The 16280-nt window shown below is 42.4% G+C and overlaps 1 protein-coding gene across 3 annotated transcripts in view; it reads right to left on the bottom strand.

Moving 5' to 3' along the window:
- Positions 1–16280, bottom strand: part of VPS41 (VPS41 subunit of HOPS complex) — a 173253-nt gene that overhangs the window by 47006 nt on the left and 109967 nt on the right. For all 3 annotated transcript variants that reach the window (XM_084621271.1, XM_084621272.1, XM_084621273.1), the window contains 4 exons: positions 14124–14239; positions 8197–8253; positions 3673–3734; positions 2600–2681 (listed from right to left, as the gene is read on the bottom strand). In XM_084621271.1, the coding sequence (XP_084477397.1) occupies positions 2600–2681; positions 3673–3734; positions 8197–8253; positions 14124–14239 (317 nt within the window). The remainder of the gene's footprint in view (positions 1–2599; positions 2682–3672; positions 3735–8196; positions 8254–14123; positions 14240–16280) is intronic.

Genomic DNA, 16280 nt, shown 5'->3' with positions numbered 1-16280 from the left:
CAGTTTCGCCTCAGCACCCAACAGGGATAAAGCAGCAGCTGAGTTGCTTTAAAATGCACTTAAGAAGCTGAACTAAAGGCTGAGTTAAAGTTCCTAATGCCATTATTTTGTTTGGATTTGTTTAAGAGCCATAGTTGAGGTGGGGAATTTGGAGGGAAGTAAAGGACTTGGGGATGGCAGGATTAAAAATAAGAGACCGAGGGACTTGGATGCCTTAGTAGCTAAGTCCTGCACCACTTGACCCATTACAGAAATGGAGTTTGCAAAAGGGGAAAATACACAGAAACATTCTTCCTCCCCTTATTCCCTCTTTTAAAAGTGTTTTCAAATAATCAGTAATAGGTATAGAGGCTTATTTCATGTGCATGAGGTGATCCCAACCATGAATCAATATATATGGTCGTGACATCACTAAAAAGGCACAATGAGCCAATCAGCATATCGAGTCCAGTCCTGAAAATTCTTAAAGCTCCTTGTGATCAGATCAATTGTCTGGACAACAGCATCAGCTGTTAGCTAAACAGATTGTCAGCTAAAACATTAAGGCTGCTTTGCCAGGACTCCACTGGAAGTTGAGTGGCTAAATGCCTGGCTTCAATACTACATGGTTCATAGCTATAGCCCTTTCACTGTTGAGGAATCCCGGAACCTTATACTTCAAACAGCACCTTATACCTGGAAGGATTTTATTTTTAAAAGATGCCCCTTTTAAAATTAGTAATTATATCATGAAAGTAGACCATACATATATTTCTAAGATGATTTCATTCCCTATTTAGTGTTGCAAAGCACCTTTGTCTCAATCCATGAGCATAACCCCCTAAAATACATTAGAAATAGTGAAATTTTGGATCAGCTATTTTATTCAACATGTATTGATTGGATTATGGATTACAATACATAAATCCTGACCGAAGTTAATAGACAAATATTCTAATGAGACACAAGAGAATTCAAAATCCACTTCAGGAAACAGTCCAGTTAGGATTGGCCTGACTTCATTAACCTTTCGTAGAAGTCAGGTAACATAAAAACCTGAGGAAGACCATATACAATTGTAATGGGAAATGAAAAAAAGAATATGCTGGAACTGCAGCTTGAAGTCAGACAATGTAACATATTACAGCTTATGTTTTTCTACAGTCTGCTTTCAGAAGGGTGAAAACAGCCAACTGTTTAGAAAGGCAATAATTTAACAAAGAGGTTTTTGCAGCAAACCTGCAAATATTTTTATATTTTACAGTCTGCTGGATGAAATAAGTGGATACAAGAAAACATCCACTCTAGACACTCATGTCCTTCCTCCCCTAAAAAAATCAAACCAAAAGGTGGGGAGGGCAGCAGCATACCACAATTTCACCTGTACATGCACTCAGGTCCCTTACCGGATTGAAATACAGATGGACAAACATGAGATTTCATCTTCCAATGTGGCAAAGTGTGCACTGAACCACTAAGAACTCATATAAAGACGGTGCTGTTTCTCTTACCAGTATGACTCTACAAAAAAAAAGCCATACATTTCTAAAAACTGTAATGTTGAAACATCTTCACTCTTTGAACAGAACTAAACAGCTCAAAACCAGCAAAGAACTGCATGCTGTGAGGTCTTAATAATATGTCCTTTTTGGCTCATTGAGCTTGAATAGGAAGACATAAAATTCAGAAACAAATGCGTATGTGTTATCAAAGGGAGGGCGCATAATGTTTTCTACTTGTTTGGGAGTGACTGCACTTTAACCTTATGTTGTGGGCAATTTATTAACTGAGACTCTTACAGAGAATGTATACTCTTACAGTAGTTTGCTATGCTATTACTGGCAAGACAGAAGAGGGGACAGAATGCTTCCCCTCCCCCTACTGTTTTCAGTGTCCAATAGAGGGGGAATCTGTTACTTTATAAGTTAATTATTCTTTAGTGCTGTGACCATTACGGAAAAATGCTGCTCTACAGAGGGGGCTCAGAATTTTGTAAAGGGGACATTAAACCCAGCAATAGTAAACTGGCAAAGGAATTCCACTCCGGATTTTCAAAAGGTCCTTAAGGGTGTTTGAAAATCAACTGGAATTGAAAAACCAACTTTAGGCACATTTGAAAATCCCACTCTCCATAAATAAAAAACCGCTGGGGGGTGGGGGAGGGGGGATGGGTTGGGGGGCAAAAGGGGCAGAAAGTTAAAAATATGTTCGTGGGTACACAACTGTGCTACACTTCAAACACCGCTTCACATATATGTATTAACCTGTATGAGAACCATGCAACTGCTGTCCTGCTGTTCTAGGGTTACCAGATGTCCTGATTTTATAGGGACAGTTCCAATTTTTGGGTCTCTCTCTTATATAGGCTCCTATTACCCCACCCCGTCTTGATGTTTCACACTTGCTGTCTAGTCACCCTATGCTGTTCATAGATTACATTTTGACTTTAAGAACCAATTTGCAGCAGGCTACTGCATCTCAGGTGCACTGTGTATTAGATACATATATAAAATTTTAGCTCAATGGATATCACATATGTTTGGTCAACTTCAGCCCCCAAAGAAAAAAACATGGGTCAGACCACACAAACACCTCAGTTAAGAAATCTGAGCTAACCTACCTTAAGTTGTCCTATTTCTTTAAATTTATAAACTTCAAATTCCCAGAGTTCTGTGTTTTTTCCAAGTATTTTCTGACATTTTCTGAGGGAAAAATGACAGCAATTACAAATAAATTTATATGTATGGATGAACAAAAACATGAGTGTGTTGGCTATGTTCCCTCTACTCCCTCCACCCTCCAAACAAGGCACCTTTCAAGCCCTGTGTTTTAGCAGTCATTGTTCAAACAAGGTGTTCTGGACACAGCTTTCTTCAGAGCATATCAACACAATTCCTTCGGCATCTAGAAAGGGTCACTAGCGTAACAGGTGTGGTATTCACATCCTCTTTTCCAGCAGCAAAATGTGCCATCCCAGCTCTGGTTCCAACCACTGCTGATCCAGGACCTGAACTTTATTCCCCACATAATCAAAAAAGCTCAAGATTATTCTACCACTGTATTCCATTATTTGGATGGTATCAATACAGGTAACAAATCTGCTGCTTGCGGTCACCCATTAGCATGAAGGAAACGTCATCAGCAACACAGATTGCTATCTTTATCAGCCCCATATATAGGCAAGTTCTCAATTAGTAGAGATTCTGAGCAACTGCAGCTTCCATTCATTTCAATGGAGTTTTCTGGTGTTCAGCAGTTCTAAAAACCAGAATTCTTTAAGTGCTTAAATATGGATTTAGGCACCTCACTTCATGTAGACAGATTTGAAATTTTTAGTCTAAATGAAGTGTAAAGTATAATTATTATTGTGAATTATTTTCTGAGCATGTAACAATACTGAACACTGATAAGTCTAAGATACAAATCAAGTGGATTCAAATGACAGTTTAAATAGCAAGGATATAATGTGGTCTAGAAGAATTAAATCCTAAAATATGTGTAGTATGTTTCTAACCGCTAAAATGATTTATGTGACTGGAAAGATAACAAATCAAAGTAGCAAACTTGCAGTTGTTTCTATCTTTATAAATTAAAGGACAAGGGTAAAACAAATATCACTGGATTCCTATATCTATTTCACACATGCATTATACATAATCATACGCACAGCAAAGACATTCCTAAATATATTACCTGGCAGCCAAGTCATACTCTCCTTTCTCCACTAGATGATTTATATAAGCTAAGCCTATGTCCTAAAATAAAGGGAAAAATGTAAAAATGTGACAAACTAGCAATAAAAGTTCCAAAGTCAAACATTCTTGAAGAATCAAGTGTTTAACTGCTGTAATAAACCTTTCAGCTCTGTTCACATTCAGTGGCTTGTTAGGTCAATCATCAGTGCTTATTTCTCAGAGATAACGCCTCCTAAGCCCCGTTCCCACTTAGAAATAAGCACCTGTGCATAAATCACACTGAAATACTCACTTTAAAATCTCATCTCTTGAGCATATGACACTCTTTTAAATAATTTCTCATGACTTCTCTGATACTTAGCAGAATATACTACTTCCCAAGTCTTGAGTGGGGCTCAAAATGTGTATCTAGACATTCAACATTCGAGTCACTTAGATCAAGGATTATAAAATGTTGACCCTGACACAGGACACTTTCTGCATCAACAAAAAGATAGATTTGGTGTCTGGGGGAAGAAAAAAAGCAGCGCATCTGCCAAGAACATAACTCCAAGCAATGCTTCATAAAGTAGAGGAATTACTGATAATTTAACAAGCTACTCATTTTATTGCACAGAGGTAGGGAAAGGAAACTAGGTTACAGGCTTTATTATATGAAAAGCACTAAATCACAGTGCTATTCAAGCTACTTTAGAGGTCTGTTTGCATTTACATAATAAATCCTGTCTCAAGAGTTTACCCCATTACTCAGCTGTAAATTATCTGCTGTGCCTCAACTAAGACACTACTTGATACTTCAGCCATTAAAAAAAAGCATCCATTTATTATCTGATGTGATCACATCAATGCTCAGAGATGATATCATCATAGCTTTACACAGGTGAAACTGATGGGACTACACACAAGGCTCACTGAACAACTTACATCAAGCAATAGCACGGAAAGGGGCTGAGAGTCCTAACTAGTGAAGGAACTATGTAAGGGATTCTACTATAGTCGTGCTTAGATTGGAGTGGTAAGTAGAGGCCAGTATGGGAAAGAGTATGGGGACTGGATTTGTACTTATGCAGATCAGGTGGCCCTAGCATCCTGTGTAAGTGGTACTGGTAAGGGGTGTAGCCATTCTGACAACATATAGAATCCTTGGGAGGAGCTTACTGTTACATGACCCTGTCCCCTGTTTAAATGTATATGTTGGCTATATTTTGCCACTTAATCCCTGTGGACTTTACTGGCTGTGGGCCTGATCCAAAGCCCAGTGAAGTCAACTGGAATTCTTCCATTAATTTCAGTGGGATTTGGATCAGGCCCAACAAGCTAATAACTGTGGCTGTATGTGCATTAATTGGATTTCATCCTAACTGAACACATTTTACAAGCCATATATTAGTAGAGCATTTCCCCTTTTACTTTCCGGCCAGGACCTGCTTTCCGGTTTCTATATTTCTTCTGAAAGGGCACAGGCAACTAAAGCATGCAAGGAACTGAACTGTTACATTCTTGTGATACCATCAGCTCTTAAAGAGGAAACCAGACTTTTGCACTCAGGCTGGGACCAGTAAAACACTTTCAGCCTATTTCTAACATGAATTTATTTGTAAATTTCAGGGTACACTTGCAATTTAACTATGAATTAAAAATCTCAATCAATGCTTTCTGCTTATTCTTTAAATACCACATTTCAGCTTTAAAAGGTAAGCCATCAATTCAATATCAAAGTCAATTAAAAAAAAAATGAATACTTGGTGCACCTTAGAGACTAACCAATTTATTTGAGCATAAGCTTTCATCAGCTACAGCTCACTTCATCAGATGCATACTGTGGAAAGTATAGAAGATCTTTTTATACACACAAAGCATGAAAAAATGGGTGTTTACCACTACAAAAGGTTTTCTCTCCCCCCACCTCACTCTCCTGCTGGTAACAGCTTATCTAAAGTGATCACTCTCCTTACAATGTGTATGATAATCAAGTTGGGCCATTTCCAGCACAAATCCAGGGTTTAACAAGAACGTCTGGGGGGGGGGGGGAGAGAGTAGGAAAAAACAAGGGGAAATAGGTTACCTTGCATAATGACTTAGCCACTCCCAGTCTCTATTCAAGCCTAAGTTAATTGTATCCAATTTGCAAGTGAATTCCAATTCAACAGTCTCTCGCTGGAGTCTCGTTTTGAAGTTTTTTTGTTGTAATATCGCAACTTTCATGTCTGTAATCGTGTGACCAGAGAGATTGAAGTGTTCTCCGACTGGTTTACGAATGTTATAATAATTCTTGACATCTGATTTGTGTCCATTTATTCTTTTACGTAGATACTGTCCAGTTTGCCCAATGTACATGGCAGAGGGGCATTGCTGGCACATGATGGCATAGATCACATTGGTGGATGTGCAGGTGAACGAGCCTCTGATAGTGTGGCTGACGTTATTAGGCCCTGTGATGGTGTCCCCTGAATAGATATGTGGGCACAGTTGGCAACGGGCTTTGTTGCAAGGATAGGTTCCTGGGTTAGTGGTTCTGTTGTGTGGTATGTGGTTGCTGGTGAGTATTTGCTTCAGGTTGGGGGGCTGTTTGTAGGCAAGGACTGGCCTGTCTCCCAAGATTTGTGAGAGTGTTGGGTCATCCTTCAGGATAGGTTGTAGATCCTTAATAATGCGTTGGAGGGGTTTTAGTTGGGGGCTGAAGGTGACGGCTAATGGCGTTCTATTATTTTCTTTGTTAGGCCTGTCCTGTAGTAGGTGACTTCTGGGAACTCTTCTGGCTCTATCAATCTGTTTCTTCACTTCCGCAGGTGGGTATTGTAGTTGTAAGAATGCTTGATAGAGATCTTGTAGGTGTTTGCCTCTGTCTGAGGGGTTGGAGCAAATGCGGTTGTATCGCAGAGCTTGGCTGTAGACGATGGATCGTGTGGTGTGGTCAGGGTGAAAGCTGGAGACATGTAGGTAGGAATAGCGGTCAGTAGGTTTCCGGTATAGGGTGGTGTTTATGTGACCATCGCTTATTAGCACTGTAGTGTCCAGGAAGTGGATCTCTTGTGTGGACTGGACCAGGCTGAGGTTGATGGTGGGATGGAAATTGTTGAAATCATGGTGGAATTCCTCAAGGGCTTCTTTTCCATGAGTCCAGATGATGAAGATGTCATCAATATAGCGCAAGTCGAGTAGGGGCGTTAGGGGATGAGAGCTGAGGAAGCGTTGTTCTAAGTCAGCCATAAAAATGTTGGCATACTGTGGGGCCATGCGGGTACCCATAGCAGTGCCGCTGATCTGAAGGTATACATTGTCCCCAAATGTAAAATAGTTATGGGTAAGGACAAAGTCACAAAGTTCAGCCACCAGGTTAGCCGTGACATTATCGGGGATAGTGTTCTTGACGGCTTGTAGTCCATCTTTGCGTGGAATGTTGGTGTAGAGGGCTTCTACATCCATAGTGGCCAGGGTGGTGTTATCAGGAAGATCACCGATGGATTGTAGTTTCCTCAGGAAGTCAGTGGTGTCTCGAAGGTAGCTGGGAGTGCTGGTAGCGTAGGGCCTGAGGAGGGAGTCTACATAGCCAGACAATCCTGCTGTCAGGGTGCCAATGCCTGAGATGATGGGGTGCCCAGGATTTCCAGGTTTATGGATCTTGGGTAGTAGATAAAATATCCCAGGTCGGGGTTCCATGGGTGTGTCTGTGCAGATTTGATCTTGTGCTTTTAAGGGAGTTTCTTGAGCAAATGCTGTAGTTTCTTTTGGTAACTCTCAGTGGGATCAGAGGGTAATGGCTTGTAGAAAGTGGTGTTGGAGAGCTGCCGAACAGCCTCTTCTTCATATTCCGACCTATTCATGATGACAACAGCACCTCCTTTGTCAGCCTTTTTGATTATGATGTCAGAGTTGTTTCTGAGGCTGTGGATGGCATTGTGTTCTGCATGGCTGAGGTTGTGGGGCAAGTGATGCTGCTTTTCCACAATTTCAGCCCGCGCACGTCGGCGGAGAAGTAGAAGTCCAGTAGGACTGTAGAAGTCCAATAGTGCTTCCGCCGACGTGCACGGGCTGAAATTGTGGAAAAGCAGCATCACTTGCCCCACAACCTGGATTTGTGCTGGAAATGGCCCAACTTGATTATCATACACATTGTAAGGAGAGTGATCACTTTAGATAAGCTATTGCCAGCAGGAGAGTGGGGTGGGGGGAGAGAAAACCTTTTGTAGTGGTAAACACCCATTTTTTCATGCTTTGTGTGTATAAAAAGATCTTCTATACTTTCCACAGTATGCATCCGATGAAGTGAGCTGTAGGTGACGTAAGCTTATGCTCAAATAAATTGGTTAGTCTCTAAGGTGCCGCAAGTACTCCTTTTCATTCTGTGCTTTGGGACTGACCTCAGGAATCTGAACGCTGGTTGGAAAGTGTATAACTATTGTCTGGAATAACGTGGCCAGATGAATATAACCACCAACATTCCTATGAGGAATATAAAACACCATGCAGTGTTTTAAAGAGCAAAAAAAAATTTTTTTTTTTTTGTAGTTTTTAAACTTACCAAAATCCTATGTTTTTTTATGGTCTTCTGACTGATCTCAGCTGCCATCAAAGCCTCCTATATTCATACGATAGAAAAGTGACATACAAGTCAGATATACAAAACTTCTACATAGAAAGCTCTAGAAGTGCATATATCAAACCCTTTTTATTGTGCCTTGTGTTTGACGCACTAGAATTTTTAATGCCATGGTTGGATGAACAGCTTAGAATTCATACTCAAACAAAAGCAGTCAACCAAAAAGAAAACTGCTTTTGTTTCCATCTGGGTTCACTCCACATTAGTATATTAGGATCAAATTTCAGGACTATGACAATATATAATGCAATACCACTGGTTAACGTTCAAACAAAAATCCGCTAGCAAAACCTATACGAAAAATCTGTTTGAGAAAAGATATAATTTTCTTTATTATACTCAACCAAAATACCTTCTCCAGTCAGAATGGTTTTTTCATTAAGTTTAATTCGTAGTTCTTCCTTTAATTCAAATGTGCAGAAACAGACATGGCTTTTTAAAAGCAAAATGAAAAAAGTGAAAGCTTAATTTAGATTACAACACGAGCCAGTCACTGGTTATTAGCCTCGGAGGGCTTTCACCAAGCCCTAGTCTACACTACAAGTTTAGGTCGAATTTAGCAGCATTAAATCGATTTAACCCTGCACCCATCCACAGAACGAAGCCATTTTTGTCAACTTAATGGGCTCTTAAAATCGATTTCTGTACTCCTCCCCGATGAGATTAGCACTGAAATCGACATTGGCGGGTCGAATTTGGGTTAGTGTGGACGCAATTTGACGGTACTGGCCTCCGGGAGCTATCCCAGAGTGCTCCATTGTGACTGCTCTGGACAGCACTCTCAGCTAAGATGCACCGGCCAGGCAGACAGGAAAAGCCCCGCAAACTTTTGAATTTCATTTCCTGTTTGGCCAGTGTGGCAAGCTGATCAGCACAGGTGACGATGCAGATCTCATCAGCAAAGGTGACCATGGAGTCCCAGAATAGCAAAAGAGCTCCAGCATGGACCGAACAGGAGGTACTGGATCTGATCGCTGAATGGGGAGACGAATCTGTGCTATCACAACTCCGTTCCAAAAGATGAAATGCCAAAATATTTGAAAAAATCTCCAAGGACATGAAGGACAGAGGCTATCACAAGGACCCGCAGCAGTGCCGTGTGAAACTTAAGGAGCTCATGCAAGCCTACCAAAAAACCCAAGAGGCAAACGCCTGCTTGGGGTCAGAGCCCCAGACGTGCCACTTCTATGATGAGCTGCATGCAATTCTAGTAGAGTGAACCAATGGGGTAGGTTTTCATCAAGGAGAAACAACTACCCCACACCTGTACGTGGACTCCTGCAAGGGAATCTCATGCAACAGGGATGAGGATTTTGGGGAGGAGGAAGATGAAGAGGAGGGGGAGGTTGAAGATAGCGCACACCAGGCAAGCAGAGAAACCGTTCTCCCTGACAGCCAGAAACTGTTTACCACCCTGGAGACAGTACCCTCCCAACCCGGGCTCCCGGACCTTAAAGGCAGAGTAGGCACCTCTGGTGAGTGTACCTTCGTAAATATAATACACAGTTTAAAAGCACGCGTGTTTAATGATTAATTTGCCCTGAAGACTTGGGATGCATTCGCGGCCAGTACAGCTACTGGAAAAGTCTGTTAACGTGTCTGGGGATGGAGCAAAAATCCTCCAGGGACATCTCAATGAAGCTGTCCTGGAGGTACTCCCAAAGCCTTTGCAAAAGGTTTCTGGGGAGGGCAGCCTTATTGCATCCTCAATGGTAGGACACTTTACCACGGCAGGCCAATAGCATGTAGTCTGGAATCATTGCATAAGAAAGCACGGCAGCGTGTGGTCCTGGTGTTTGCTGGCATTCAAGCAACATCCGTTCTTTATCTCTCTCTGTTATCCTCAGAAGAGTAATATCATTCATGGTCACCTGGTTGAAATATGGGAATTTTATTCAGGGGACATTCAGAGATGGCCGTTCCTGCTGGGCTGTTTGCCTGTGGCTGAAAAGAAATCATCACCGCTATTAGCCATGGGGTGGGGGGAGGGGTGAAGCCATCATCCCAGAGAATTGGGTGTGGTGGGGGGTTTAATTGGGTTTGTGCTGCATGTTAACCCGAAAACATCAGCCCCTCCTTTTAAATGGCCAATGTGTCTTTTTCAATTTTACTCTCCCTTTTTTCCTCCCACAGCTGCAAATGTTTCAACGCTGCCACTAGCATTTCTGTCCCAGAGGCTAGCACAGATAAGGCTGGCGCAGATAAGGCGAAAAAAACGCACTCACAATGAAATGTTCTCTGAGCTCATGCAGTCCACCCAAACTGAAAGAGCCCAGCAGAATGCGTGGAGGCAGACAATGGCAGAGACCAGGAAAGCACAAAATGAACGCAAGGACAGGAGGGACACGCGAGAGGACAGGTGGCAGGATCAAAAGGAAAGGTGGCGGCAGCATGATGAGAGGAGGCAGGATGCAATGCTGAGGCTACTGGAGGATCAAACTGATATGCTCCGGAGCATATAGTTGAGGTGCAGGAAAGGCACAGACCGCTACTGCAGTCCCTGTGTAACCAACCGCCCTCCTCTCCAAGTTCCATGGCCTCCTCAACCAGATGCCCAAGAATGCGGGGGGCGGAAAGAGCCCTCCGGGCACCCAACTACTCCAACTCAGAGGACTGCCCAAGTAACAGAAGGCTGGCATTCAATAAGTTTTGAAGTGATGTGTGGCCTTGTCCTTCCCTCCTCCCCCACCCCACCTGGTGCTTCCCTCCTCCCCCACCCCTCCCGGGCTACCTTGGCAGTTATCCCATTTGTGTGACGAATTAATAAAGAATGCATGAATTTGAAACAACAATGACTTCATTGCCTCTGCAAGCGGTGATCAAAGGGGTGAGGGGAGGGCGGTTGGCTTGCAGGGAAGTAGAGTGAACCAAGGGGGCGGGTTTTCATCAAGGAGAAACAAACAAAACTGTCACACCGTAGCCTGGTCAGCCATGAAACTGGTTTTCAAAGCTTCTCTGATGCGCAGCGCGCCCTGCTGTACTCTTCTAACCACCCTGGTGTCTGGCTGTGCGTAATCACCTGCCAGGCCACTTGCCTTAAGTTCTCACCCACCATAAACGTCTCCTCCTTACTCTCACCGATATTGTGGAGCACACAGCAAGCAGTAATAACAATGGGAATACTGGTTTTGCTGAGGTCTAACCGAGTCAGTAAACTGCGCCAGCGAGCTTTTAAACGTCAAAAGGCACATTCTACCACCATTCTGCACTTGCTCAGCCTATAGTTGAACAGCTCCTTACTAGTGGCCAGGGTGCCTGTGTATGGCTTCATGAGCCATGGCATTAAGGGGTAGGCTGGGTCCCCAAGGTTAACTATCGGCATTTCAACATCCCCAACAGTTATTTTCTGGTCTGGAAAGTAAGTCCCTTGCTGCAGCTGTTCATACAGACAAGAGTTCCTGAAGATGCAAGTGTCATGTATCTTTCCTGGCCATCCCACGTTGATGTCGGTGAAACATCCGTTGTGATCCACCCACCAGTGCTTGCAGCACCATTGAAAAGTACCCTTTTATGTACTGGCTGCCTTGGTGGTCTGGTCCCAAGATAGGGATATGCGTTCCGTCTATCGCCCCACCACAGTTAGAGAATCCCATCGCAGCAAAGCCATCCACTATGACCTGCACATTTCCCAGAGCCACTGCCCTTCATAGCAGCAGCTCAGTGATTGCGTTGGCTACTTGGATCGCAGCAGCCCCCACAGTAGATTTGCCACTCCAAATTGATCCCCGACTGACCAGTAGCTGTCTGGCATTGCAAGCTTCCAGAGGGCTATCGCCACTTGCTTCTGAACTGTGAGAGCTGCTCTCATCTTGGTATTCTTGCGCTTCAGGGCAGGGGAAAAGGGCAGGGGAAAACAAGTCATAAAGTCCCATGAAAGTGTCCTTAGGCATGCAAAAGTTTCGCAGCTACTGGGAATCATCCCAGACCTACAACACTACGCGGTCCCAGAGGTCTGTGCTTGTTTCATGGGCCCAGAATCAGTGTTCCATGGCATAAGCCTGCCCCATTGCCACCAGGATGTCCAAATTGCAGGGGCCCGTGCTTTGAGAGAAGTCTGTGTCCATGTCCTCATCGCTCTCGTCACCGCACTGCCATCGCCTCCTTGCCTGCTTTTGCAGGTTCTGGTTCTGCATATATTGCATGATAATGCGCAAGGTGTTTACAATGCTCATAACTGCAGTGGTGATCTGACCGGGCTTCATGCTTGTCGTGGTATGGCTTCTGCAGGAAAGCAGCGTTACAGGGCAAGCGGTGGTTGGATGACCACTTTTGCAGACCTACTGTACCGTCTGCTGCCACGACACAACAGCTGAGCGGGCTGCACGCTTACTGTGGTATGGCAAGACAAGAGCAGCTGAGTAGAATTGCAGCAGCAGCGGCCCTGCAAGACCACCAGGAGAGCAGAGTGCCAGTGGAAGCAGTGGATGACAACAGTTAGCAGTCCTACTGCACTGTCTGCTGAAAGCAGTATGGCGCCTCCACGAAAAAAAGGCACAAAATGATTATCTGCCGTTGCTTTCACGGAGGGGCGACTGACGACATGTACCCAAAATCACCCAGCGACAATGTTTTTGCCGCATCAGGCATTTGGAGCTTAACCCAGAATTCCAATGGGCAGCGGAGACTGAGGGAACTGTGGGATAGCTACCCACAGTGCAATGCTCCGAAAGTCAACGCTAACCTCAGTACTGTGGACCCACTCCACCGACTTACTGCGCTTAGTGCATTAGTGTTGGTGGACACTCAATCGACTGTATAAAATCGCTTTCTAAAAAATCGACTTGTATAAATTCGACCTAATTCCGTAGTGTAGACTTACCCCAAGACACACAAGCTACCACTTGAAAGGTACTTGAGTCTTGTGGGACCCACTGCAGTGTTTTGCATAACTACAGAACTGCATTCACCATTTTGAATTTATTCCTCAGGAGAAACAAATCCTCATGGATGTTTTCAAGATAATCTGCATCGGGGATATCAAAATTTAGTTAACCACAGAAATACGTGCTGAACGTGGACGAGACTTATGTTCTTTTTTCCCAGACGTTTTGAATTTGACTTTTAAACGCATGCATTCAGCTCATTAATAAATTTAAATTAACCTTTGCAAATGTCTTTAAACAGTCTACCAAGTCCTCTAACTGTTTCACTACAGGAAATCAGAAAACTTTGGTATTGCGTTAATATTGCCTATAAGATTCCACTTAAAGACACATTGCAAATTGTGGAACCAATACTAGGTGCCTAAAATCAGTATTTAGGCACCTAAATAAATGACCAGATTTTTCAAAGAAGCTAAGCACTTTAGTTCCTAGTGTAGTCAATTACCACTGCTGGTGTTCAGCCATTTTCAGAGTCTGGCTACTTTAGGCAGCAAAAATTGTATATTTGGTCCTAAATTATTTAATACTTTAAAAACTGTGCCACATATAAAAGAAACTACATCTGTGTGTTACCTCTTTCAATATCTAATGTCTCAGAATGGTGACTTCTGATGCACCTAAAGTGAACCTCTTTTCCTTAATCAGTTTGTATGGACCCAAAAAATATCTGATTCCCAGTTCACTTCTTCAAAGTCAAATAGCATTACTAATTTTAGTGACATCTAAAACATTCCGAATCAGACACAGACACCCCCTTTCCATAAACTACACATTTAAGCTCCAGGCTTGCAAAGATTTACGCAATGGGACTGCATGTGTGAGTAAAGCTACACATATGCTTATGTGATTACAGGATCAGGAACCAAGCTTAAAATAAGGCCTAATCATTCACATGGGATGGCAACATTACTATGGAGAACACCACTTTCAAACATAAGAAATTAAAGATAAAGTGATAAAAATTACTTCATATTTCTTCTTTTCAAGAAGCCAGTCAATGTGGTCATCTTGGTCCCGCTCTTTAGCCACAACAATATCTCTTGGACTAATAATGTAAAACAGCGATTCACCCTCAGAATGCTCTGCAAACACATGACATTTTATTATTTTATTTTCCTAAAGAAAAGCCTTGCATTTTAGTTCATCTTTGGGAGAAAAAAATAAATAGAGATGCAACCAAGACAGCAAGCCGCTTCTGCAGAATATGATGACTTTAGGTGCTGTATGCTCCAATAAATTAAAACTGGTTTAAAAAGCAAAACAGCTTTCAATACTCACCACAGCTTATTGAAAATTCTGATTCATCCTTTATGTATAAACTTTATGTTGGTTTAGAACACACAGTTATACTGTCAGAGGACTATTATACTACTAAGTCTGCAATAAACCCACCTTCCCCATCCAAGTCAAGGCCATCAAAAGCATAAGTGATAGATGTCATAACCCCGGGGGACTTGGTACATCATTACAGCAATGCATTTGCAATGTGGTAATTTATAGGCATTCACCAATCATTTAAACCCTTAGTTTGATTAAGCTTGAAGTAAAAATTCACTCAAAAAGGTAAAATCTTGCATAGAAGACGACTGCTCAAAAGTGCATTTCTTTCCCCAAAGCCCGAAAAAAAAATCTTCTCAATATTTTGTAGACACAGGGATGAAATTTGCCCTAACGCTATCTATCTATATATATACACACACCCACAAAACAATTTATTGTACTCTGTATATTCTAAACCATCAAAAAGTTCATACATGGTAGATGAATCAGAATGTTAATTGAAAAGTGGAGCACCATAGTGTGGACCAGCTTTGTGTTTGGGCATAGGTATAAAGCAACCCCAATTCTCTTGATGGGAACACAATGGTTTGAAGTCTGGCAGAGGGTACACTGCATTTGCAATTACTTAAGGGTATGGATGTGCATTCACGTTTGGAAGGCCTACTTTGATTTGAAGTTGACTGTATGAGATACTTGCTGCTGGGTAAGATGTTTAAATCAGACTCGGCTTTGAGACTCCAGAAGGGACCATTATGATCAGTACTTAATTTGTAATGAAAGAGGAGCTGGGACTCAAACAATTTTTTTAACATTTATAACCGATGCAGGAAGCCTAGAGATGCCGGGGATCAGCCCTGGCAAGCCCTGGCACAGAGCAAGCACTGATTATGATCCTCCTGCATAACATAGGCTATATAATTTCACCCAATTGTTTCTGCATCAAGCCCATAATTTTTGTTTGAACTAGAAAATACCTATTTAGAAAGACAACCAATCTTGATTTGAGGACTTCAGGTAATGGAGAGTACACCACATCTTTAGGTAAGTTGTTCCAATGATAAAACTGCCTTCACTGTTACAAATTTGTACCTTACTTCTAGTCTGAATTTGTCTAGCTCCAGCTTCCAACCACTGGATCTTGTCATTCCTCTGTCTGCTGGATTAAAGAGTCTTCTGCTCTCAAATCTCCTCTCTGTGTAGGTACGTAGGGGTAGATTTTCAAAAGCACAGGCTAGGTCAGCAGAAGTTAGGATCCCAGTGCCTTTGAAAATCTACCCTCTTATAGTCTGTGATCAAATCACAATCTTCATTTTGAGAAATTAAAGAGATTACGCTTCTTCAACCTCATGCTGTAAAGCAAGTTTTCCAGACCGTTATTAGGCCTTGTAGCTCTTTTTCTGAGCCCCCGCCAATTTATAAATATCCTTTTTAAAGTGCAGACGCTAGAACTGAGCACAGTATGCCAGGAATGGGCTTACTAATGCCATATACCAAGTAATGCTACCTCCCTACTCCTACTCCATATTCTCCAAGGATCACTTTTAGTCCTCTTAGCCACAATATCGCACTGAGAGCTCACATTCAGCTGGTTACCCATCATTGTTGGATCATATTAAAGAAGTTCTGTATTAAAATCACAAATGAGTTTGATTCCCCATAGTTTAAATTCCAGGGTATTACTAATTAAGAGGTCTCTTGGGTTTTGGTGCTGTTTCTCTCCCTCTCTGTGTGAAAGTTGCAAGCTGCTAATTGTGTTAGTACATCCTAGACAGAGTCTGTTCTCAAAGCAACACTTTGTAACAACAGAAAGAGCACACAGAGACTCCCCGCCCTTGTGTTGTA

This window comes from Lepidochelys olivacea (genome assembly GCF_965140295.1).
Source record: "Lepidochelys olivacea isolate rLepOli2 genome assembly, chromosome: 2".
In the NCBI taxonomy this organism is placed as follows: Eukaryota; Metazoa; Chordata; order Testudines; family Cheloniidae; genus Lepidochelys; species Lepidochelys olivacea.
This window is presented reverse-complemented; position numbering and strand designations above follow the sequence as displayed.